General features: G+C 43.9%; 1 protein-coding gene across 6 annotated transcripts in view; it reads left to right on the top strand.

Moving 5' to 3' along the window:
* Positions 1 to 26348, top strand: part of FGFR3 (fibroblast growth factor receptor 3) — a 58070-nt gene that overhangs the window by 8945 nt on the left and 22777 nt on the right. For all 6 annotated transcript variants that reach the window (XM_042807889.1, XM_042807888.1, XM_042807892.1 and 3 more), the window contains exons 3-5: positions 13147 to 13410; positions 17846 to 17899; positions 24018 to 24187. In XM_042807889.1, coding sequence (XP_042663823.1) covers positions 13147 to 13410; positions 17846 to 17899; positions 24018 to 24187 — 488 coding nt within the window. The remainder of the gene's footprint in view (positions 1 to 13146; positions 13411 to 17845; positions 17900 to 24017; positions 24188 to 26348) is intronic.

The following is a 26348-nucleotide window of genomic DNA, read 5'->3' as shown; positions in this document are numbered from 1 at the left end:
CAAGGTGAGCATGCTGATTTCCCAAGATGTGCTTTGGGAGATGGGGGTATCGGAGCTAAAAGTGAAGACGAGAAACCAGTTGCAATGGGAAGATTAGGGAGTTAAGAGTGTGCCCTGACAATTAGCATGTGCAGCCACAGATAAATCTTCCATGAGCCTGTCTTTAATTAAAGAATGATTGGAATTAGGCATAGTACCATCTCTTCTGATCTGTATCATGTGTATCTGTACAAATAAAGCATTTTTGGGGAGGGAGAAGAGAAAACCACCAGATTTTAATCTTCCTTTGGTAGTCGATATGTCTGCCTTTTGAAAGGGCATATTTCTCCCTGTTTTAGAGTACCCAGGCTTGTTGACAGTAAACAACTGTCACTTGGCAGTTTATGAAAGAAGAAGAATGTTTAAGAAAGCATGTCCAGTTTAAATAGTTATGTTAATAGGCTGGAGTGTCCTGCAGAAGTGGAGGGGCTGGTAAATGGACGTGCATAAATTATATTTACTACGTGAGAGATGAACTGTGAGTGAATGCAGTTGGAAAAAAAGAAAATTAAAAATACATTAATTTTTACAACCAGTGTGTTATGCATGATTTTGCAGCTCTGTGAAAGTTTTGTTTTTTGTTTTTGTTGGTTTTTTTTTTTCCCCCAGGGAAGACTCAGCCTCTTTTTTGCAGTGTGCAGTGGGTTGGGCCCGGAGAGGCCCCTGGGGTGGGATGAGCCCAGGGCTGGGAGCCCAGCACTCCCACTGACCAGCCCTAATGCTGCTTCACGCTCCACCGGCAGCACTTAGACCTTGCAGCTGCCCTGACGTGTCCTTAGCCTTTGCTTTGCAGGGGTGATCAGAAGAGGAGACTGCAAGGAAACTCTGCCTCCCAATTTGTGAACTGATTAATTACAGAAAGGAAAAAAAAAAAAAAAAAAAGTAGTAAGAAACAGCAGATGGTGTCCTCTCTGCATCCCTGCCCAAAGTTGCTACAAATCCATCACCCACCTTCTTCTGAGTTAAACACTCATGTAGTGAGTGATGAGCAAGTGTAAAGCATTTATTCCCGCTCAGCCCAAAGGCATCAGTGTTAAAAGTAAAATGAGTGAGGGCCTGGTGTTAGGCACTTCAAATCTGTAACTAAGCATAAAAATAAGTTTCAGAGTTTCCAGGCTCCTGATTTCCTGTCTTAGAAACAAGAGTATAAGCTGCTATTGGCGGGTGCTGATATTAATCTTGAATATACTGGGTAAAGGCACCCTCCTGCACCCACAGCTCCCATCCTAGCTGGGATACAATATATATACAGTAAATATTATGGAGTTTAAATTAATACAGTATAGATTCTGTGTTACAGATACTCCACCTTTCTTTCAGCCTTGGGCGTCTTAGAGGTAGGCACCTTGGCAGCAGTACCCTCTCTTGACATTTCAGGTAGAGCAGAGAGCTACAGTAGCAAATGGGAACCCTCAAGAGTATGGACAAAAGGGTCATACTTAATTTTATTTATTATTTTTTTTTTTGCCAGTGATTTAAATAGTATTGCCATTATTTGGACAGGAAGGCAAAGGAAACCCAAACCTGAAGCCTTCTGCTGCAGAAATGCTTTGCGATCAGTCAAGACAAAAAGGAAAATAACTCTTAGAATGTGTTTATTGAGTTGTACTGGGACTCCAACCTGTGTATTATTTAGTGAAAGAATGAGATTTCTGCCTCATTTTTATATGTAGGCATGCTGGCACCTTGGGATTTGAGAAGGCAGTGGGCTTCTCCTCTGAGGGAGATCTTCATGCAGGAATGGGAACCACAGAGGTGGCCTGGAGTGGGGGACAGCAGGGGTGCACATTTGCCCCGTCTCCATCAGTGTAAGGGCAAAAAGGGGCAGGTTTGTACCCACCTCTCTGGTTTCGGCAGTGGATCGCTACCTGAGAGACTGGGCTGCCCGCCTGACCCTGGATCTGGTGACCGCGCACAATGTAAATCCTTCCTGCGAGGAGCCGTCTATGCTTTCTGAACAAGGTCATCTTATGGGTGGAATGTGTTAGTCCTGGCAAAAAGGGCCTGAAAGCTCCTCAGGTGCTTTCAAAGTGCATGTAAATGTTTGAAGTGGAGACTTTCTCCCCCTTGCTCCCGTTGCATAGCAAATGAGGTGTGGACAAGCAGTGCAGTCTTTGCAGGAATAACTTCAGCGGGTGCTCAAGCCTGGCCCTTTTGGGCATGAGAAGGAGCAGTAGGAGGAGCAATGTGTGGTGTTTTGGGGCAGGGAGGAAGAGGAGACAACCCTGAATTAGCCACCCACCCTCAGAAAGAGAGTGGAAGGGCCAGGATGCCGCAGGCAGCTCTTGCACCATTTATGGGTGTATACATCAATGTGGATAAATAGCTGTAAATATGTGGGGAGGTTGTCCAACTTTGTGTCTTCACTATCGGTGCAAGGTGGTGGTTCATCCACCCATCCCATTCCAGGGAGTGTGGCAGGAGCTTAGCTTTGGTGCCTGGTTTTCAGGCAAATCCAGCCCTTAGGTGGCCACTGGGCTCAGTTTTTATCATCCACGTTTTCTGTCTGCCGGAGAAGGGTGGCCGTGTTCTTTCTGCCTTGGCTTTCCCGTTGCAATGACCATCCCTGCTGTCACAACAGCGTCCATCTCGCTCAGATGCTTGGGTCCTTGTTCTCAGAGAGAAAGAGGTTTTAGAAGTGTTTCTGGTGGAGGAAGGAAGGGCAAAGCTAGGAAAATCAGACTGTGGAGGATGGGGCAGGTGTCCAAAAGTGTCTGTGGAAGGTCCCTGGCTCATACAGGTAAGACCATCCATGCTCAGTTGCAGGACCCTGGAAATGTCCCTTTGCAGAGGGTCTGTATTTCCTTATGGCAGCATTAAAATAGCTGTGTACAGAGGTGTGTAACCTGCCTCATGGAGTTACTGGAGCCTGACGTAGTACAGTTTGTAGAAGATGATTATTTGGGAGCATTAAAACTGCTTGAAGGGAGTGGGAACTGAGACACGCATGACTTCCTTGAACTCTCTCTTAATTTATTACGTTCAGTCCAAAACCTGCCGTAATAGATATGGTTGCAGGAGACCATTAAAAGGTCCATTCTGGTGAACCTGATGCCCTGCTGTTGCTGCTGGAAATGATAAACTGCTGTGTTCGGGTCGGATGGTATGCGATGCCCTGTGTGTGTGCGCGTATGCATGGAAGCCGGTAAGTCCTGCTAATTTAGGGATTGTTTTCCAAGTCTGTTTTCTATAACTCTGTAGACTTAATACAAATAAAGAACCGACTAAGTTTCCTGTGAGAAGCATAGAACAAACGTGAAGCGTGGGATTTGAATGCAGAAAGGTGAAAACACAAATGTATACAGAAACAGCAAGTCAAACAAGCTGAAAAAATATTGTAAGGTTGATTTAACAGAGCAGTGAACTCAAAGCTGTCTAATCCCTTTAGCAGCCTTCTTTAAAGAGGAGAAATAAAAGAATTTTTGACATCTACTTTTTTTTTGCCATCTCTCCCAACTCCTTCTAATAATGCTGAAGGATAAGACTCGAGTTTAGCACAAGGACAAAGTGTTGCAGCTTTAGTTAGATGTACTTTCTAAATAACAAATTCTGTGTTTGTCATTTGCGACTTTAATTTAAAGTGGATCAGCCTTCCCAAAAGGAGGTTACTGTTAAACTTCTCCAACTTGGGTACCTGGCACCTAAATCTTGCCTGAGGCACTGAAATAACAGGCTTGGTTTTGAAAGATGCTGAGCCAGGCCAGGCTCTGCATTTAAATCGCTTAAGCACTCTCAAATCTGGCTATTCATTTTGATGCCTAGATATGGATTTCTGGGCTTAATCACCAACCTTTGCATTTCAAATGTTTGACCTTTGTTTTCTTTACTAAGTATGCAGACAGAGTGGCCCCCAAATTATTTTTTTTTCCTTTTACACAGCTGAAAACAGCTAGCAGAGAAGACTTCTGCATCTTATTACTGAGAAATAGGGATCTCTGAAAAATACCATTTTATGTAACTCAAGGGAAACTTACAAAAAAGGGGAATATTTACTTACTGTTATTCACGTGAACATGATCCATCATATATCTAAAACCCACAATCCGTTGGAAAAAAATCCACCCAAACTACCCTAAACCTTTGCCCTCTCTTAATCCGTGTACAGGAGGGTTGTTTTTTTTTTTTTTTTTTTCAGTTGTGTTTCCCCCCTCCCTGAAATAGGGCAATTGATAGGCTCATAAACAAATACCAAACATTAAGTCCTAATCTCCATATAGAGGACCCTGACCCTTTTTATGGAGAGAGAGGGTAGAAGGAGGAAACAGGGCCAGGAGTTTGAGGTTTAATGCTTATTAAAGTTTTAGTGGGTGGGAAAATGCAATCAATAAATTTTGTTTAATGCCTCGAAACTGGTGTTAGTTTTCACTAGCTACACTGGAGAGTAGTTTTCATTTTGAAACTAGGACACTCGTAGTTGGAATGACAATTAATGTGGAGTGAATATGGTCCCAGTTGGAAGCCGATTTTTTGAATAGCATGGAAACTCCCCCCACCTCCCCGCCTTGGCTCCGGAGTGGGGTAGCTTCCGTTTTTAATTAGTGAACCAGGCAAAATTTAGCTTATTGTGTCTTTCTGCTCCTTTGGCCCAGTGGATAGCTTGGATTTCTCCATCTTGCTGTCATGAGGCTGTTCTTTTTATTTTTTTTCTTCAGTTTTGGTTCGGGAAGGAAAGGGGGGCTTCAGGATACTTAGGATTAAAGTCATTGTTCGGGGGTATTTGCAGCCAGCTGCCTGCATTAAATGAAGATTAGAGGAGCACACATTAAAAGTGCAAGGGAAATGGAGAGGAGCTGGGATTTGGGAGCTGCATAGCTGTGAACCAAAGGGGAAAGGTTGGGGCTTTATGGCAAATTTTTTCTGATGCCATGTGATCTCAAAGCCCACTTCAGAAAAGCATCACAAGTACCAGAAAGGCATCACAAGTAATTGCCAGGGCCAGGCCTGCCTGGGAATTGTGAAGGCACCATTAGTCTTTGCATCCTTTTAAAAGTTCCCCTGAGGGAAACCTAAACTTCTAGGCCTGGTGTACTTCTGGATTGCTTAAAAATTCATCTATAAGAACACTTAAGAGGTAGTGAACATTTTGCTAGAATTCACTAAATAACTGAAAATGCACCCTGGAGTTCAAGTCTCCTGAATTAATGAATTTTTGAAGGATTTTAGGAAGGAAATGAGGGTGTAGAGGAGGAGCCCAGAAAAAGTAACCCAGAAGAATTCTTCAGCAATGTGTACTTATTCTTTTAAGGATTTATAAGAAAGCTTTAAAATATTTCCAAATATTCAGTTTCTTTCCTTTCTTATGCTTTGTGAAGCACTCATTTGTGTACTCTGTTGTTCTTGTTACAAACTTTGCTAATTGCTTAGTGTGCATCACCTACAAAATCCTGGTGGTAACCTGGTCCAGCGAAGCAGGAGGGATGGCGTGGTGCACTGATGCTGAGGAGCACAGGTTGCTCAGGGCCTCCACAGTCTAGCAGGACCTAATCCTGCTCCGATGGAGGCTGGGGACAAGCTTTGCCCAGTCCGTTGGGATGCTGGGAAGCCTCAGTCTCTGCCTCAGTTTCCATAGCTGTCTCCAGTGGCTTTGGAAAGGCGTTGCGGCGGTTGGTTGCTTGCGGCAACAGTGAGTTTTTTTGGACTTCCTCAAGCATGAGGAGCAGTAATATAAAGGATCAGCCATTTTGTGGTGTGATCTGTCTGTCGGGATCAAGCCGGGATGCCCCTGCTGTGGCGTGCGAAAGCTGGGGCCAAGTTGGCCACTGTTCTTCAGAGGCAACAAGAGGCAGACACCGAAAGGATGACAACCTGTTGGCACCGTCTCTTGCGCTCCAGCTAGGATCAGCCCCGTGGGTGTCCCATCACTCTGCCTGGAGCAGGGGGTGGTCCGGGTTGACCATCTTTGACCACTCTGGTTGGGTGAACTGGGCTGTGTGACATGTGGGCAAACCAGCTGCAACAATGCACTTGCCCACGTGCCGGGCTGGGACTGGTGTCATCCCCGCCACGAGCGTGGGCTGCTGAGATCTGATACAGCTCATTGCTGCCCTCCTCTTGAGTAAAGCACAAAGGCCTCAGCAACTGGGAGAGCACAAACCATCTACATGGGCATCCTTGAGGTGCTTCAGTACGAGGCAGGAGCCCTCACAGGACACATGGGGCAGCACAGCCCAGGGGCCCTCTCCGCTGCTTCTTGTCTTTAGGGACCATTGATGAATTGGAGAACATTTCATATCAGTTCTTTTATTTGTGTTTGTTGTTTTGGTTTTTTTGTTTGTTTGTTTTTGGTTTTGTTTTTTTTGGTTTTTTTAAAAGTGCAGAACTGTAAGATAGATAGATATGCGTTGTGGTTGCTTCCCTCTTCTGTGTTTTGAGTGGGGAATCAAGGAAAGTGTTTGATTGCAGAGTGTGGCCAGATTTTAAGGAAAACTCCTCATCACTGCCTGTTACTTTAAGCCAGCAAAGCCCCAGCTGAAGGCTGTTTTTGGGGCAGCAACCAAAGCTTTGTGTCTCTTGGGGTTTACATTCCCATTTTTGTTAGGTGTAGCCAGGAGACCCCTTTGATTTGTTCTCTGGTTTTGTTTTTTACCTCCTCAGGGCTTTCCAAGTGGCACAGGGAAATCCTCCTGGCCAAAGTGTTTTTGTAACTATTTGAGCTTTGTGATGATTTATTTCTTCTTCTAACTCTCAGCATCTGAATTGGGTGATCTGAGAAAACAGTCCATTAAAAGGAGGATACTGTAGAGTCCTGATGAATCCTGTTTTCTACTTGGCCGGTAGAACAGAAAGCTAATTGCCAGTAGTAAATCCATTCAAAGGAGGGCTGGAGGGAGGGAGAAAAGCTAATATTCCTCCTTGAATGCCATTTAATCTCTGAAACCTTTCATGCAGATGTAAATTAGGATTTGCACAACAGAGTCAACAGTTGCTCCGTAGATAAGGCAGATTTGCAACATCTGCTTTTCCATTCTAGAAGCTCCTCCAAAGTCGCTGCTGGGGACAGCCAAGCCAAACACTAGAGATTTTTTTTTTTCTTTCCATAATCTCTTGTTTATGAAAAAAACTGCGTATGACAGAACTAAACCTGATTATTGTTCTGCTAATTCTCTAGGAAAAAAATTTGCTTTCCTCTTAACACTGACATGAAAAAAACCCCACTGTGTGGTAATACAGTTGTTATCATCTTTGGAAGAAATGTTGTCTGGTAACAATTGCATAGGCCACTGCCGTGGTAATACAGTATAAACAGTTTACCTTGCATTATTACTAGGAAAGCTATTTTAAGCTTTTCCAGGAGAACTACCTCCCAGCAAACATGCACACTAGGTGAAAGATAAAGTGACACCTTCAAATGATGGAGGCAAACTGTTTTCAGATGGGTTTCTTGAAGGTACGTTTCTTGATCACAGTTTAGGCTTTTACAGAAGCAACCAGATTTTTTTTTTTTTTTTTGCTGAGGTATGAGCCCCATTGAGCAGGGGAGATAACCACAGCTGAACACCGCTTTGGGAAATTATGTTACTTTGGCAAAGCATCCCATGCTGCTGTGATTGCCAGAGTGAGCCCCTTCTTCTCAGGATGTCTGTAGCCTCACACTGGCAGATGTGCTCTGAGGAGGGTTCTTGACCTTGGAGGGGGAGGAAAGGAGGGAGAAGAGAGAAGACAGCATATATATTTTACATAATACCTGAAATTATATATATATAAAACATAATATATTATATGCATAAAATATACATAAAATACTATATTTAGTATATTTAGCATTTATTTTATATCTTATATTTTGTTATGGAAACTGGTGATGGTGGCAGGACCGTAGCCAGGCAGGGATGGACCGACACTGGCACCATCATGACTGCTGCAGGAAGGAGAGGAAGCTTTCCCTTGCACGAAGCACTGTCAAAAATACATATATAAGAAATACCCCGTCAGCTCCCCACAGTGCAGTGAGGATATGCAGTGACTTTAGTGAGCTCCTTTGCTTCGGGGGCTGCTCCCTTGATCTTATCTGCCCTGAAAAGGCAGGTACTTGGGTAAACAGGCGATCCCACGATCTTATCGTGCCCACCTCTCACCGGGGCTGCTGTAATTGCTGCAGGGCCTGGGACTGGTCTGGTGGTTTTCAGAATCCCCCCAGGGCCCGTCTGCCTCTCTGGGGACATGGAGAGAACAGGGACAGGGCAGGGTGCTCACGGGGAGGTGGCACTGGGGCTGCTTGTCAACCCTCCCAGCTGCTTTTTAAATTAAGGCAGGTCGCAAATGAAGAGCATTAAGCAAGAAAAATGTTTGATTTCCCACCTGGGCAACAGGGTTTGCTCTTCCCAGTGCAGAAGTCCCAAGATGAGATGGGGAAGTAGCCCCGTTCCACGAGCAGCCATTTCCTAGGGAGTGGGAAGAACACTGTTGGGGAGCTGGATAATACTATGGGCTCCTATCAACATGGGTGGGACACTTATTTAGCATAAAGCAGGGCCAAGCACGTATAGAGGACACGGCGCTGGTCTGAGCCTAGAGATAGTCTATGTGCTCTTTGCCATCATGGGCTTGTTCATCTCACCCATTCTGGAGTTTTCTGTATTTCTCCAGCAGTTAACCACCAAGTCAGTGGCTGTGACCGTGATCCCCCTGGGAACAAGACACCAACCTCAACAGGAGAAAGCTCTGGTGGGGTTGTTGCTCCGTGATCCTATAATACATCCTGTCATGGTGCATTTGGTGCAATAAAATACATAGAAATGAGAAATGTTTTTGAATTAACCTGAAGAGAGAAATGAGTGGAGTGCTGCTATCTTTCTGCTTCTTAACATGTTAAATATAGCTTGTCCAGCTTGAAAAGGGGAAAATATGATCGACTTAGAAATGAGCCTCTTAGTCTGCTCCAGCACCTGGCTGTGAAGCAATCTAGAAAAGCTTCTCCAGGATTACCATGGTTCAGGGTGGGGTAAGGAATATCTTGCTGGTGCTACTGAAGGTTCATGCCTCAAGCCCTCCGTGGTGAGAGTCCCAGTGGGATTTTGATTGTGTGGTAGATGTGCCCCAGCTGTGGGATGGTCGCTGAAGGAGGAGGTTGATGATGGGGGAGTCATTCACCCCATCTGAGCAGTTCCTCGAGGCTCCCAAACACTTCGATGTTTGGAAATGGAGAAGCATGGGAAGCTATTCCAGGAGGAAAAACATGGGTGAAGAGAAATAAGCAGATGGAGTGTCATGGAGCCAGGACCCAGCACCCTGTGAGGTGGCACAGGGCCCCAAAAGCATTTGGGCATTACTGGGCCAGCTGCTCCTCATGGAAGGTGCTTCCCAGCTAGTTGCTGCCACTTTGCTCCTCTGAACAGCTTAAAAATTACCTCTTTCTCTGTAGCATGTTTGCTACAGGCAGCAGTGATGATGCTGGTCTCCATCAGAAGTGTCTCTTGGTGATTCTCAACTCATTACTTCTTTGGCTAAACTAATAAATGGTTGAATTTTAGTCATATCTTGGGAGCCCACAACCTAGATTGCTTCCTCTTTTAAGAACCCATTAAAGCTGCAAACACGTTAATTGCTGCTCCGCTGGCAAGTGATTGAATGGGCTCCCATAACCCCTACATGAATTAACTCCCCAGTAATTTATACCAATGTCTTCTGTGGATTTTGAAAAGGTGCTCTTAATGTCAGTTAGATCCCAAATAGGAGTTTCCTTTGGGAGCAGGGGGGACCTTTGCAACCTGACTTGCAATAGAGACACTTTAGGAATGTTTTAAAGGGTGCATGGGAATAGCAGTCTTCCAGCAGCAAGGATGGTTTCCTTGGGAAAACAAGATCCATGAGATGTGTGTTTAGCCCCAGTAAATCCAAAAACCTGCCTCCTCGCAGTGCTGCTTTGCAGAGTGAATTTTTCTGACTGCCTCAGTCAAAGGTGTGTGACCAAGTGGAAGAAGCAACTGTGTCAGGAGAGCTCAGCTCCTGCTCTGCTGTACTGGTTTCCTGATGATTTAGCAATGGGAGATGCAGGATGAGGAAGGTGGCCAAACCCTCGCCCAGGTCCCCAGGAGGGCTTAGCCCATCTGTGTCAACTCCCTCTCAAGCACAGGCTGCACACACAGCTCCTGCCACTTTGTTCGTGCCACGTGGTTGATGATAGAGTTCTGCAAGTCAGTCTGATGGCTGGATGCCTGGCCTTAGAGGGGACAACTTTGTGTCTCCTTCATGGTTTGGTGTCTTTTGTTGGGAAGGTGTTGGAAACACCAGGCACTTGCATCTGGAAAGCAAAGTGCTGGGCTCTGGGCACCCAGTGGGAGACGAGCACTGGTTTCTCGCTTTAAATTCCAGCCGTTCTCAGCATGGAAACGAGACTGTTTCTGCTTTTGGTTTTATCATTGAATTTGAAAGCTATATGAGGAATAATAAGAATAAAATTTCATGCTCCAAGGTCACTACTGGGCACTTACGTGCACACTTAAGTCTCCAATTTGGGTCCTGTTCATTTTTTAAGCCATAAGCATATAAACTGAAATTTGAAAAGCTGTTTAAAGAAGTAAGATTAAAACCATTAGTATCATTCTCCTTTTAATTCACCATTCCATCTTTCCAGATACTACTTCCAGTCAGTAGGAATAAAGTCACTAGGACTGAGCTTTGCATTTAACAGGCATCACAATATCTGCTGGAGACTGGCTGGGGAGACTGAAGGCAGAGATGCCAAAGTATAAAATTGTCAGAAACAAGAGATGATGCTTCTTTCCACAGAAGAAGCTTCAGATCCCAATTGTTCTGCTCTGAAACTAAAGCTAATTTTGTCTTCATTTCAGCATTCCCTAAATATGTTTTATAAATATAGTTTGCCACTTTGTCATTAACCCAGGTTCATTATGGCTTTCAAAAAAGAGTGATTTCCTTTTAAATGCTTGAACAGTACAGTTTGGCTTGTGCTTAGTCTGGGCTTGTTCCTGTTTGGTAGGTTTATGATACAAAAGCCAAAATATACAAGTCTTGATCATTTGGCAAATAGCTTGGGTAAAACTGTGTATTTTGTATGAAGGGATTGTGTAGCTGCATGGGGTTTGTTTTCCAGTAGATTAAATTAGCAAGAGCTTCCGTCAGCGTCAACAAACAACGATCAGTACCCAGTCTTGAAATTACAAAGCTGTATACAGGGTTTTTTAATTGGAAGCCAAAGTTAGTATAATTGAAAAAATCCTTACGGTCTAGAAAAAGGAAGGAAAAAACCTGAAAGAAACAGTTAGACCAAAATATTTCTCAACTGCATTTTCCCCAGAGATATATCTCAGTTGAGAAGAGACCATGGGCAAACAGTCAATGTCTCAACAGTTGCTGGTCTGATAGGAAGGAGAAGCTGGAGTTCTGACTTCTTTTTCTTTTTACTAAAGGTATATGCTTTCAGGGAAAATCTTTTCATAAAAAAAAAAAAAAAAACAAAAACAAAAACAAAAAACAAAAACACAAACCACCTTAAACCTTTGACTGTAGGAATACCACAAAATTCTGGCCAAAACCTAAAATATTTGAGTTGGAATTGCTGCCAGGGTATCAGAGGAAAGGTTCTTTGTAAGCCCAATGAGTGTGGGCTTTGCCTCCTGTGAGATGATACCTCCCATGAAATACCACATTTTTAGGCCCAAGGATTCTTCATTTCTACCCTGCAAGGCTACTGACTGAAACATTTTTATATTTTAATTTTTACATTTCCACAAGAATAAAGACTTGCATGATAGGAAGAGAAAAGCAATACATTTATAACCTACTCCAACTCTTTCACTTAATGGCAGAAGAGGAGCTTGAAGCCAATGCCACATCCTTAGGTATCCAGAGCTGCTGTGATTGCGTTGGTTCCACTGTCAAATTGTAATCTATCATTATACTTAAGATGCAAAATTATGATTTCTATCCATATCTGATTACTATCAGAGATCAACTCAGGCCACCTGGATTTGGATCATAGGATTAGGTTCAGACTGATCTGTTTTGAATTACTTTTTACTTGGTAATTATGTAATCATAGCACCAAAGTGTCTTAGTCATGGAATAGGATCTCCCATTATATATATTGTACAAAACCAAGAGGACTCTTATGCCTGGTGGAGTGTACAGCCTCAGAGCCGGTGTAAGCCAGAAGACAGAGGTAGACAATGCCAAGTGCAAATACTGGTTAGCAAAGACAAGGTGGGGCAAATGGCAGTCTTGCTGTTGATCTAACTGGGTGGAGGGCAGCTGTAGAGGGCTAATTCTTCTTTATTAAACTGGTATAAAGGATGAATAAACCATTCAGTGTCAAGAGTGAGTTTGTATGTCACTAAGATGAGCCTTAGAACCATCAGACCAAACATTGTCCCACGCTACTCCATGGAGAAACTTCTGAGCTTGAACCTTTCCTCATGTCATTATCCTATGGTAAAACAAAATTCCCCAGCCTGTGGCAGGGTTCACTGTCGATCACTCGTGAAACAAACTGCTGCAGCTGGTAGATAGACTGAAGAAATAGGTGTTTCGGCTTTAACGCTCAGTCTTTGGTTCTGCACTTTATTGCACATAGTAACTCCAGCAGGGAGCTAGCAGTGGGTTTGTTTATTTTAGCTATTCCAGCCTATGTCTTCTGTCCAGCCTTCCCCCGTGTTTCCTTCAGCCCACAGGGGTTGCCTTTGTGCCACCCAGAGTCACTTGAGAAATTTTACCCCATTTCTGCTCCTTGTATCCCTTCCTTTCTGGGTCTCACAGTGGTAGGGGACAGACTCACAGAAATAAAGAAAAGGAGATCCAGAGACTAAACTGCCAGATCACCCTCCCATGCAACATTGGATGTTGCAATGACCCTACGTAGAGTTCTGTGCGGTTTGTTGTGATGCACCTGGTGGGGTGGCTGTGTTTTGGTCACTAGAGAGTGGAAGTCATCCTTGTAGATCAACCAGAGACCTGACTGTAGTGTGCACAACTATCTTTCTGCATTACTACCTGCCTGGGGCAGGCAAGGCTTACCTCTGGCAGGGAGGAGCTCTGAACACATGGAAGCATCAGTAGGGCAAATATAAGATGCATTTCTTTTATAAATGCTCTTTTGTTCTCCAACACCTGCTCTTACTTAGTCGTTTCCATTTCTTTCTCCCTTTGCAGAATACTTGAGGAGCGAGACCACCTTTCTGGAAGAGTTGGTGTTTGGAAGTGGAGATACCATTGAACTTTCCTGTAACACCCAAGGCTCTTCTGTGTCTGTTTTCTGGTTTAAAGATGGCATTGGGATTGCACCTACCAACAGAACTCATATTGGGCAAAAACTGTTGAAGATAATCAATGTGTCATATGATGACTCGGGGCTGTACAGTTGCAAGCCAAGGCATTCCAATGAGGTCCTGGGAAACTTTACAGTCAGAGTTACAGGTAAGTGCAGAAATACAGCTGCTTGGGTGATTTTTTTTTTTTTAAACCTTTTGTCCCTTCACATGTCCAGCACAACTGGTGCTTTGCAGTGTTCATCCGTACTTGGTATGTCTCTACCTCCCTGGTAATTCCTGGCAGTGATTAGACTGACAAAACAAGCCAATCGAAGAATGCTTGTGTGTCCATACCAAATGTTAAAGCTTGATGTTAATACAGAGAGAGACTTAGAAATGGTGCTAGTCCCAAATCCCCCTTAACACTCAAATAGATGCAATGCTACATGCGCCTTTGAAGTCTTTTGTGAGCAAGTGAACTGTGGCTCGGGGAGGTTAAGTGACTTTTTCCACTTTATGTGACAAATCAGTGGCTAAATTGCATGTAAAAGCTGGAGGTTCCTGAAAACTGTTTCACTGTTACAGCTGATAAATCTCTTCCCTCCCTCCCGGTTATCAAAAATTACTAGTTTGTTTCAGAAGTAGCTTATCTGAAAACTGTGTATAACTCAAATATGTGCTTCATCAAAGGTACTTACTGGGATTCATATATTGCAAACAAGTATGCTTTGTTAACAAAGCACATGCTGTCATTTGCTTAGCCATATTTTCCACGATTGAGACAGTAGGACAGAACATCTACAAGCTGTCCAAGCCTGGATCACTAAACAGAGAGTGCCAGAAAAATCTGTTGTTCCCAGATAGCTAACCGCTAACACTAAGATCATCTCCATGATTTCAGGCTGCTGCATTGGTAGATGGGTGCTCACCACCGTGAGCAGATAGAAAGCCTCCTGATCACACAGATTAAAAGCCTGAATTTTCAGAAAAATTAACCTCTTGTGGATCTAAGGTTTTGAAAATTTTCCTTTGCCCTTGTACAGTTGAGGCTTTATCAAGCATCTCTGAACAGTAGGTCCTTGCCTCCAAAAGTTGAGTTCCCTCAACAATTAAGGGGCTCTGTCTGAAAACCAAACACAGAGATGTTTGTGATTGTAAATCACATCCACTCCATAAAGGGCTTTCTTGTGCCAGAAATAGGATTTTGTGTAAGTGAGAGAATCAAACCATCGTGAGAATAAAAGCCCATTTCAGCAAGCCTTCACCAACATCTGCTTTTCATTGAACGTTACTGGAGATTGCTGTGAATGCTTCAAGGTCATATCAATTAAATGGTTAAAGAAGTATTTGGCCCTTGAAAGGCTTTCTTTAACTAGGTACGATGATTGGAGCTATCCAAGGAACTACAGGTTGTTAGAAACGTTACCTTTTTTTTTTTTTTTAAGTGACATTAAAATGCTTTTGAGTTCAAGGGGCAGCAAAGAGGCAGAAGAGGGCAGCTGGTTACACACTCAAATGAAACAGCTGCCAGCCCCAAAAGTTCGTAAAGTGAGAAATTGTTTTTAATAGTGGAAGGGCTGATAATCCTCTGCTTTTAAAAAGTTTAAGCCCCTGTGTTTTTCCTCTTTGTTAATAATAGCTAATAACAGCTTAAGAACAAGCGAGTAACCCGAACCTGCTTTCTGACAACATTATGAGTCTTTGATTCTATTAGCCCACTGTCATTACCACCAAAGTGCTGGTAATGTGGGAGACTCCATTTTAGCTGTCAGCAGCACTTGCTTTAAACTTTGAAGCCCTGCTTTATGTGGCAATAGTGGCGCCTCTCATATGTTCAGATATTTCTTCATAATTAGTATTGATCACTCAGCGTGGCACTGTGGAGATGAGATTGTTATCGGAGATTTGTGGTCTGTGTTCTCACTTCTTAAAGGTAATGCCAGTGATTAGCTCAGGTATCTGGTCTGGTGTTTCTGTGGATATCTAAGGTTTGGGGCTGGAGTTGTTCTCTGTGTTAAACTGATATAAATCTGTAGTAACAAACTGGAATTTCTCTGATCCGTATTCTTACGTGAGCAAAACTAGGCTAGGTACTCAGAATAGCTGATACACACATAAGTCCCATTTTGAGAGATGCTTCTAAATTCTAGGAGGATATTAGGATTTTCCTACATGGGATCATGAGTTTTGAGTTTGCTACAAATTGGTTCTTCTGCAGCGACTCTCAGTGCGCACAGAGACGCTTGGTGCTGAAGGTAGAGCAAGGAGATGCTGGAGCTCACATTTCAGGGTTGAAAATCAGGTTGATTAATAGCAAGGTTTGATCTCTTTAGAATGCCTCCCTTGACAGACATGGGCATGAGTGTTTTGCTGGTTTACAAAAAGAAACGTGCTGTTCTCTTAAAACCTGAGCACTTGAAGAAGATCACAAATAAAGGCTGCATGCCCAAACTGACCTCCAGCCCTGTTGGCAGAAGCTCCATTTCTGCAACTATTTTACGCACAGAACAGGCTTTGAATTTAGTGGCCGAGCAACACCCCAGTGATGAGCACAGACTGGAGGCTGGTACCTGCAAAAAGAACTTTCAAAATGCCCAAGACTGAGCTCTTCAAAACTGGCGACTAAAAGAATTAAACCCCTTTCCATTCATAATTAAAGCCCTTTAGAGAATAGCATCTAGTAGCTCTTGCTGATGCCAATACTCGTCAACTTCTGAAAAGGATTACTATTTTAGTAATTAATTATCAAATAGCTTATGAATTTTTAGTCACCTTTTGAAAAAAGGTGATGTTCTAGTAACCTGAATAATATAGTAGCTCTGAACATGGGATATTTGGTCTTAAAACCTAAATTGTATCTCTCATCTGAAACACAGGCAAGGTCAAGTGTTCCCTCAGTCTTGTGGAAATGTTTTTGAATTGGTTTAAAAATTGGTTCTGCTCCTCTGGTCATGATTGTTTCATTGGAAACCAGAAGTAAACTATAATTCCATGTTAATATGTGGATAACCAAATCTGAGAGTGCAGGGCTGAGAATATGCTGGTTTCTCTGTCGATGCTGGTGGGGATTTGGCTCGGTTTCTGCCTTCACCGGGACTTGAGTAAACCTGCTGGTTCAGCCAAAACACCTAAACATCCCCTTCACTTTCAGCAAGCCCTGTGGCATTTCCCTAGTTCTGCTGCCAGCGGGACCTGAACTGTGGATTTGCAGTTAGATACGTGCTTGAAGTCTTCCTCGAGACTTTGCCAAAGAGAAGGTGCAAAGCATGATGTGCCACTGCAGTCTAAAGCAGAGAGATTCTGGTGTTGCTTGCTCCTGTAGATGATGAAGATGTCTGGAAAGACCTTCCAGATTCTGCAGAAAAGTAGTATTTGTTGTTCCTTTTCCCCTACCTGTTGTTTTTTGTTTTTTGTTGTTTTTTTTAAATTTCTTTCTATTTTTCTCCCTTTTTTTTTTTTTTTTTTTTTTTCCCCCCACTCTTACCTCCACTGAGCTGGTCAGAGAACAGCAGAAAACTCAAGTGCATCTTGAAATGAAGGAGGTGCTGCCTGGCTTGGTCTAAAGTAGTGCTTTACATTTCTGGCCACATGTTGAGCAGTCATAAAGTTTCCTATTTTCTAGTGTTTACAGCTGAGTTCTTTTACTGCTGTCTCAGAGCATAAAGGCTGCTGCGTTGTTAGCATTTTGCCATGACTTAAAAAAGAAATTAATGGAGATTATATGAAGTCAGTGATGCTAAATCTTCTGGACGCTGAATTGTACTAAATCGTGTAAACAGAGTCAAACACTAAGCTGCTATTTCATCATGGGATTTACATTTACAGTAGTCATTTGGTGGGAGGAAGAGGGACTGAGACTTCATTGTGGGCTACTTGGAAAAGGTGAGATGTTAGACCACATTAAGAGAAACAGCTCAGGATGTTTTGGAGAGATACAGATGGAAAATTCCCACCTGTTAACCTGTATTCAGTTACAGCCTTGAGGTGCCTCCGTAGGAGGAATATAACCAAAGGGAACTGGTTCATGGAGTAACCATCAAAATGTTGATCAAGAGAGGTTTGATTGCAACAGGAAGTTTTAAAAGCTTTGGTCTGAGTGGTTGAGCAGGGAGTTAACAAGGGGAGATGTGGTAGGGGTGTACTGAGTTAAAAGAAAAATGCAGGGAAAGTGAATTTGAAATGCTGTCCTGTCATTTTGAGACTTGATGAAATAAGAAGTCTTCAGACTGAATGCTAGAGGGTGGGAAAAGGCAGGGGGAAGCTTGTTCTGCAGAAACAAACTCCACCTTTTGGAATTGCTTTTGTATTTATGAGGAGAAGAGCAATTTACATAGGGAGAAGTATTTGGCATTGGACCCCGGTCTCTGGTGGCAGAGCACTAGCAAACTCATTACACCTCTATCCCAGTTGAGAAAGCTGCTGCACAGTTGTCCCTGGCTCATCATGGGAGGGATGGGCTGGTGGAGCTGCAGGGAAGGGTGACCCATCACTTGGATGTCCTCCCTCACTGGAGCCCACTGGGGCACCAACAGCCTTGTCCAATGTGGTGTCCCCACGTGCCATCCTCTTCCTTCTTCACTTCTTTCTTATTTTTCTCCTAGATTCCCCTTCGTCAGGTGACGATGAAGATGACGATGATGAGTCAGAAGATACAGGTAATTTGTTTTTCTGGGATAGAGAGGCCTTTTCTTTCAAAGAGATGAGGCTCCCAAGTGGAGCAGTTCATCTGGATGTTCGCCTGGCCAGACAGCAGTTTTTTATCCGTGTTGAAATCGGTGACATTAGGATGGTACCATGATCATGTTTATCTAAAAATTTAGAAATAGCTTCAGAGATTTATCACTGCTATAATATCCAATAGGTAAAGTAGCGTAATTTTTTTTTTTTGAGACTTGATTCTGTGAATCTGACTTCATGATGCATGTAAATCCAGACAAACTCACAATTTTATTTTTTCTTTACTACACTGACATTACACCAGTTTTACACCATTGCAAACCTTGGCCTGCTTTATTTTCAGCTGTTTGGATTCTGGTCCTTACCATCATCTTGGCTGGAGTCAGAGCATAAAATTTATGCTAGACAATGGCCAAATTTACTGATGCTGTAAGTGGGAGAAACCCCTTTGGCTTTACTGTTTTTTTCTTTCACTCACATGGGGAAGGGAGCCCCAGGACGGAACCTCTCGGTGCTTTTACTCTGATTCTCTTTCAATCTCAGTGCTTGTTTCTTTAAGTTCAATAGCATTAATCAGGATCATTACATGCTTCAGAGGTGTTAGTGTTGTATTTTATTATGCTCTTTATATTTCTGCAAAGTGAGCTGCCTGTGTGTATGTGTTTTTAATAAATAAATGTCTTACATTCGAACTCCCAATCAGCTATGTACATTGGCAGAAGTTCAACATGACTGGAAAATTTCTCCTGCCCATAGTGTTGGACATGCAGGACTGTAATAAAACAGGTCTCCCACTGTAATAAATTCATACCGCTGTGTCGTGCAGTATGTGGACAGTAATGGTGAGTTATGGTGCCAGCCGACCCATCAGCAGCAGTTAGCGGTTTTCTGATAGCTTCTAATTAAAGGCCGGATCCTGCAAGGTGACAAGCACCTTTGCAGAGGTGCTCAGGGCTCCTGGTGGCTGCTGAAGCCTGGTAGAGGTATAGGGTGGGTGAGGTTTGGTCAGAATTTGTTCCTGCTGCAGAGCAGCTTCTGATGAGCACAATTAATCGTTCTTTACCTTTTTTTTTAATGTGGTTTGTAGTAAACTCCATCTCTTAGCAACAGGTATCACAAAACATCAGCTGGTTTATGGTACAGAAAGACACATTTTTCTTCACTGAAAAGGAAAACACACGTTTTGCCACATGTATTTATAGCCTGTAGTCTGGGTCTTCTTGACTTCAAGGCTGTCTCTTTTTTTAGACGTGAAGGTAACTGGCTTTGCTTACAGGTCTCGTTGTAAAAAGTTGGATTCTCTTCTGCTTTGAGAACAGTTGATTAGCTTAACGTCCCAGCACAGTGGAACCTTATGGCGTGTCGTGACATGGATGTGCTTTATGTTGCTTTATTTGACGTCAGACCCTCCACTTAAGTTTCACATATCTTCTCTTGAGGGTGGGGAGCTGTGTTGTTATTCCTGGCACCACTTCCCCCCGGACATCCCACTGGGGACAGGGGCTGCAGGACCATCCCAGGCAGGTGGACACATGGGTGTAGCCAGTGCCATGTCCTATGAACAGCCCAAAGACCTGTGTCCTCTGTCTCCTGTGGCAAAAAGATACCCTACTAATGAGATGTATGAGCCCCTGCTTGGCCATCAGGCATAGCCATGGTCAGTAGTTAGAAGAGCGAGGGCAATAAACACGTTTTCGTGCAAAAGAAAAATATAACCAATAGTTATTAATATTTAGGGGGAGGTAATCCTTCCAGGATTGTCTTACTGTGTGTTGCTGTATTGCACATCACTGAATAAAAGCCTTGTTTCCTGGTGCCTTGCAATGATAAGTTAATTGTCTGGCTTAATTGTGTTGTTCAAGAGAGTTTCTTATCCTCATATTTATAGAGAAGAGCTAGGAGAGCAGATTTCGATAGAGTCATGAGTTTGAAGGCAATCTTGTTAATTTTGGGGGTTTGACCCAAAATTGTTGAACAACAGGAGTTGGCAATAGCAAAGCAAGAGAACAAGAGGAAATCTGTCCAAAAAGAAATTCATATTTGGTGCAAAAACTCTTGAAGGTCATGGAGGCACCCCCTCTGTGTGGAGTGCCCTGCTTTGCTCACCCTCCTTTAAGCATCATCTCCAAAAGGCAGTACAGAAATGGGGCATCCCTTAGGGATGGGCAGCAGAAAAGAAGAAAGAGAAACTTCAGCAGCTTCAAATCATCGGCCCGTTTGTTGCAGCCTTGTCACAAACTGTGATCCGCCTTTGCAAAAAGAGGCTTTCCAATACCTCTGTTCTCTACAGCTGTTTTTCCTGGCCCTGAAACAAAAACAAAACTCCCTTTTCACACACTGCTCTTCTGCCCCAGTGCTCCCTACCCCTCTGTATCTGTTTGTTTGGAGCCCCTGCTGCGTAGCCCCAGCACCTTCAAAGAGCTCCTATAATCTCCAATTAAATCTGGCTGTGTACTTGGAGGCGTCAGCTGGGGAAATTACACAATTAGGGTTGATTCTGTCTGCCGCAGAATTTTGTGGCAGCTCCTAATTGCTAAATGAGCGCTCGGCTGTATTAATTATTCCAAGTATTGCTCTCGGTTTTTTTAATTGGTCATTCCAGTTGGATGGGTGGCCGGTGTCTTTGACGAACAAAACAGACTGTCGGGCTTAGTGTTTGATGATGGGAAAGGGCCGGTGATAATGTTTGTGGGTCCCTTTTTTTTTTTCACACCTGCACATGCAAAATCATTGCTTGTAATTAATTTAGAGAGAACAGGTCTAGAAATTTTTCCTGTCTTTCATCCTTCCTCCTTTCTCGGTCCCAAAACTCTCTGGAGCTTTGCAAGCTTTGCTTGAAAAGAAGAGTTAGCAACATTTTTACCCCCTCAAGAAGCAGTAATGAAAGGACTCTGGGGGCACAGCAAACCAAAAGCAGTGATGTTTTGTTCGCTGCTCCTGCGAGTGAGAACAAAGGCACCGTTTTCAATGCGTAGACACTTTCTTCCAGTTCCAGTTTGACTTGAGAGTGATGCTCTGGTCGTCTGAATCTTGGCACTTTAATCCAGGGGTGCCCAGCCCTGGTGAGCCCCGAATTGCATGGAAGAGCACCTAAATGGAGGGAAGGCACTCAGGGAAGAAGCCATGTCTAACTGCAGGAGGGAGGAGCGGATCTTGCCTTTGCTCCATATGGAGAATATCCCCAGCTGGAAACTTGCCTGGGCTGCGTCTTGCTCCTCTCTGATGTCCAATGGCAAAATCCTCCTTGGCTTCAGTGGCACTTTGCAGCCAGTGGGTTGATGGGTCTCCTGTGAGATTCAAACTCATCTTCTAAGTGAGAAAACATGCTGAAATGTCATTCTGCAGCACACACAGCCAGTGCAGAGAGGGGAAAATTCCCCAAAAGCAGAGCACAAGGAGGAGTCCAGTCCTGGCAGGGCAGCTGTGTGATTTAGTTACACCCCTGTGCCTGGGTGAGTGTCACCAATGCCATAAAATGGAATTTATTGTAGGCAGATAAGTTAATCAGACAATAAATATCAGGTTATTTGGCTGCTCTTCTTAGTGGCAGTGGAGGACTTTTCCATCCATGCCTGGCCTTTCCCTGAACTCTCCCCCATAGCCCCGTTAACCTCCTCTAAAGTCCCTGGGAAATCAGGGTGCCTTGCCAAAAGGAAGCGTTCAGCCAGAAAATAGCCCATGCTTCGGAAACCAAGGACCAGATGTCTCCCAAGATGGTTTCTGTAGCTCCCTCCTCTTCAGCCTTCTCAACACCACCCCAACTGTCCTCCTCCAAATTCACCTCCCTGCTGCTGCCTGGGATTTTGCCCAGATTTTGCTTGGTTTCTGCCCTTCCCAATGCATGTGATAGCAGCATCTTCCTTCACCATCAAGGCCTGCTCTTCCTTTAGGGGTTGCATCCACTCTCTTAACATTTTTTGGAATATTCCCCTTTTTTATGTAGTTCTGCCATTTTTCTAAGCTCAGATGTTGGAAGGTAGATGGCTACATGATGTCCTGCTTTAGCCCACATTACCATGTAGCATTTGAGGACTTTCCTGGATGTGCTGTGTGTTTACAGCAAAGTTTTTAGCCAGGATTTTGCAGGAGTACAGGAATTGCAGGAATTCCTCCTTTTGCTTTTGTTTGTTCCAGCCGTACTCCTGCTCCGGTGCCATCTGGGCAAGAAAAGGGCCTTAAGCAGTTTCATTGTTTAAAAAATGAGGTATACACAGGATGGGTGAGCACCAGCTCCTCCTGATACATGGAGCTGCCTCTGATAGGCATCACAGTGTGTTGTGCAAGGCAATCTGAGGGCAGATGCAAGCCCTCAGTACTGGATTTCCCTCTCTAGGATGGCCTTACTGAGGCACCTACATTCAACCATGAAAGCAGATGAGACATGAGAGTGATGTGCCCAGCAGGACCATCTCCAGCAAATGGAGGGGTTCCTGGATGTAGCTTCAGAATATCCAGTTCCTCATGGCCAGGTGGGCTTCACAAAGAGCCAGGGAGAGACATGTGGAGGGTGTTAGCAGGTGCTAAAAATCAGTGAGTGTGTGGATTGCCTGTGCTGAGCTGTATGACCTTGCCTGCAAAATTCTTGGAGCTGAAATGCAGCAGGAGACCTGGGGGGGGGGGGGGGGGGGGGGGTACGACACTGGAGACTTAGACCAAGATGGGGTCATCACGGGGTTCATCAATGACTCTAACTGGAATTGCAACGAGATGGGTCTTGTGGAGCCAAATACATCAGGGCTAAGTACCTTAGGGAGCTCTGGAGAAAGGGAGCAGCTCAGGTACATCCCAGAGAGATGCAACAAGAGGGAAAACTTTGTACACCCCTGCCATTAATGAGAAGAGGATTGTAGAGGCTTCAGAGTAGCAAACTTTGTACACCCCTGCCATTAATGGAAAGAGGATTGTAGAGGCTTCAGAGTAGCACTGACGTGGGGCTGTGATGCTGGATGGTATATCTGAGCATTGTCACTGCTGTGGGACAGGTCAGCAGCGATGCTTTCCCAACAGCTTTGGTAGCTATCATGTTCTCCAAGGCAGTTCTTCAAGGACCAGCACCTTCAGTTTGTCATGGCCAGAAGCACACAGATCTCTGTGACTGGTGGGTTTGGGTCCTCTGTCTGTGGGTACTTCCTTCCCATCTGGAGGAGATGCCAGTTATACTCCTTGGCCTCCTCTTGGCTATTTTGCAGCTCCCATCTCCCTTTGGCCTCTGTGTGCAGCATGAATCTGAGGGGCTGGATGTGGACCCTGGCATGGCAGGGGAAACACTCCACAGGCAGCTCTGCAGCGTTTCCTTAAGCAGAAATGAAAGCTTGGAAGGCTTTTTTGAAAAAAAAACTCTCTTTCTTCCCAGTATAATGAGTTTGCTGCTGCTGCCTTAATTTGCAGTTAATATGTAATGTTTGTAACACAGCCAAGAAACATCGCTGTACTTGAGGCAGATTTTAAAAAATATCTCATGCTAACACTGGTGTTTTAAAACTTATCCCTGTTCAAAGGTAACATGAATCTTTAAAACTAAAATCACTTGTACTTAAAGAACGTAAACATGATAAACCAGTTTAGCACTGGCATTTTTTTTTTCCTTCCTTCCCTTAAGGAGGCTACACTACATTTGTGCTCACTGAGAAGCAAAATTTTCCAGTGCATTCAACTAGCACTTTTTCTCTGCTCTCTTGCTGGCCCATCAACATTTTTTTACAGTTCCAACATCTTTCTGCTATTCATGCTTTTTATCTACTATTGTCACAAAGGTACATCTGTATCTTTTTACACACTGAAGCCAGATTCTCATCCTGATCTGGGATAACTCTCCCTGTTGATTTAAAAGCAGCTACTCTAGATTTATACTGGCATTACTGAGACAAGAACCTGGTCATGAACCTTTCATCACAAACCCAAAATGCAAACACCCTGTCTACATCTATGAGAGTCATTTAGCTGGAAAGCATTTCTGTGTCATCTATCTTAACTGCAGCAGGTAGCAATTTAACTGTCACTCTGCACATGCCAAAGCCTCGTCAAATGCATCTGCTCGCCAGCTGATATCCTCCATGGCAGAAATGGGCCTGTTCAACTTGGTCTTTCCTTTCTCAGGTGTCCCCTTCTGGACCCGGCCAGATAAGATGGAGAAGAAGCTGCTGGCAGTTCCTGCTGCTAACACCGTTCGCTTCCGATGTCCGGCGGGTGGAAACCCAACTCCTTCCATCTACTGGCTGAAAAACGGCAAGGAGTTCAAGGGAGAGCATAGGATTGGGGGCATCAAGGTAAGGCCTTGTTTTGGATCTCTGTTTTTATCAGGAGTTTTCTACTGACTGTAGAAAATTGTATTTCACTAACACTGGTGCATGTAAGAGCACGGTCCTGACTGTGAGGGAACGGGGGTGTCTCTGGCAGCCTTAGCAATTGCTTGACACAGAAGTGTTAAAAAGGGCTTCTGTCCCTTGGGCTTCTTGAGGGCTAATTCCCTCTGAGTTTGTCTATAGCAGTCATTCAGGGACTAGGTAAAAATGAGGCTGGTTTTATGGTTGTAGTGGACAGTGATGAGAAAGCAGGAGCAGAAACTTCTGTCCTAATTTCTGGAGATCAGCCCAGTGCATTGAGACATGTTAGATTGAGCTGTAGCTACTCGCAGCTTTCAAGGAAAACCAACTGCATCCTTTGAAGGTGTAGGAAGGACCTCACCAAAGAGCTGGACCGTTGTGCTGGTGGTCATTAACATTCTTGTGCTATAAATCACTGACCCTTGGTCAAGTGTTGAATTCCCTTATAGCCAGGGTAATAGCATGTGCTTCTTGGCTGCTTTTTTCTCCCTCCTTCCTTTTTACCATGTGGTGTTCTGGAAAATGCTCCAGCTTGTGTTTATAGATAGAGCTAGGGGACACAAAAACCCACTGCACTCAAATGATTTAATCAGCCAGAAGTTTCTGTGCTTCTGTATGTGACAAATTATGTCAGGATTTTAACAGGAAAATCAGTTTCTCTGATTTTGTTGTTGTTATTACTTTGTCCCCTTAAGGTCGGTGAGACTCCTTTCTGGTTTTATTGGGAGAGAATAAAACTGGCAGCAGCTGATTATAACAAAACCAGCGTAGCAGGAAGGACTCCCAAGCAGCAATTTTTGCCTGCACTCTGCCATCCCTGGCATATCCCTGGGCTACTGCAAAGGAGAAAGGGACATTTTTAGGAGGGCACCTTCATCAGTACTCTGAATAGCTGTGTGCTGATGCCTACCACATCTGTAGCATTTTGAAAGGGGGCTAGGCATGCAAAGCGTGCCGAGCTCCAGAAACCAGAAAAGGATTCAAAAAAGTCTTCCCTCCCTGCAGTTTTGGGCTGCTTCTTTCCTGTTAGCTCAGACCCGTTCCTGAAAGAGCCCTTTGTGATTGCTTCAGTGAAGCCTTTGAAGCTCCCTCCTCAATCCTGTCCCTGGACAGGCTGAATCCAGCCTGGACAAGGCTGAGGACACACTCTGGTTTGGATCTTCTGAAAAGTTAAGGAGGGGAAAAAAAGTGGGGAAGCAACTCCTGTGGGTAAACAGCCTTTCAGCAGATAACATTCACAAAGCACACGCATCTTTTACTAATTGCAGGCTGTAAGGATCATCATGAAGTGTTTTCAGGCTTGCGTGCGCTGTTCAAATGGCTTTTTACAAAACTATGTGACATCAGCTGCACTAAATTATGCTTGCAGAATAAAATCTAAAGCTGAAAGCAATTCCCCTACCCACTTCCCGGTGGTTTTAATCTATCTTTGAGTTTAAATTGACACGTTTCATCCTCTGCAACACGGTAGTGAGTCTTTGGCATCGCTGTGCTTTGTTTCTCTAGGGGCACCTTCCAGCAACAAGCTGATGCTTAAAAGAACTATTGAAGGCAATGTCAGGCCAATTATAGCAAGATTGGTTTAAGCTCTCTATCTGTCTAGGTGTAGTTCTTTGTCCCTTTCTTGATATAAAGACATCTTTCGCTCTCTATGATTTTCCTTCCCTTATTTGCTTGCTTTTGTTCTTGAGCCGTGGTTAGATGTGAGTAGTCCAATGTAAATCTCAACCAGTATAAATATACTGATAGCTATCAGATGAGATTTGAACCAGAAAAAGAAATTGAAAACCTGCTTAGTATCTCATGTATTTAAGATTTAAATACCCTGTTACAACTTAACTTCATAACAGGATTAGGCAGCTTGAAAAGAATGGGCAAGATCCAGATTTGGCAGAGTTTGGTTGGCTTACTTCATCTCGAGATCTGGTCTTAACCCAGAAATCCTTGAACTGGGAATGTTCTAATTTGTTTTCAGTGTGTGTGGAGCAGTTTAAATGTTGATTGTGAAAGGTCTGTGGTCAGCAGATGAAAGCTGACCACTCTTCCACTTCTGCCTCTTGCAAATGGCATTTAGATCCTGTGTCATTGTTGGATGTAAAGCCTG

This window comes from Tyto alba, unplaced genomic scaffold, assembly GCF_018691265.1.
Source record: "Tyto alba isolate M040663 unplaced genomic scaffold, T.alba_DEE_v4.0 Super-Scaffold_6, whole genome shotgun sequence".
Lineage (NCBI taxonomy): Eukaryota > Metazoa > Chordata > Aves > Strigiformes > Tytonidae > Tyto > Tyto alba.
This window is presented reverse-complemented; position numbering and strand designations above follow the sequence as displayed.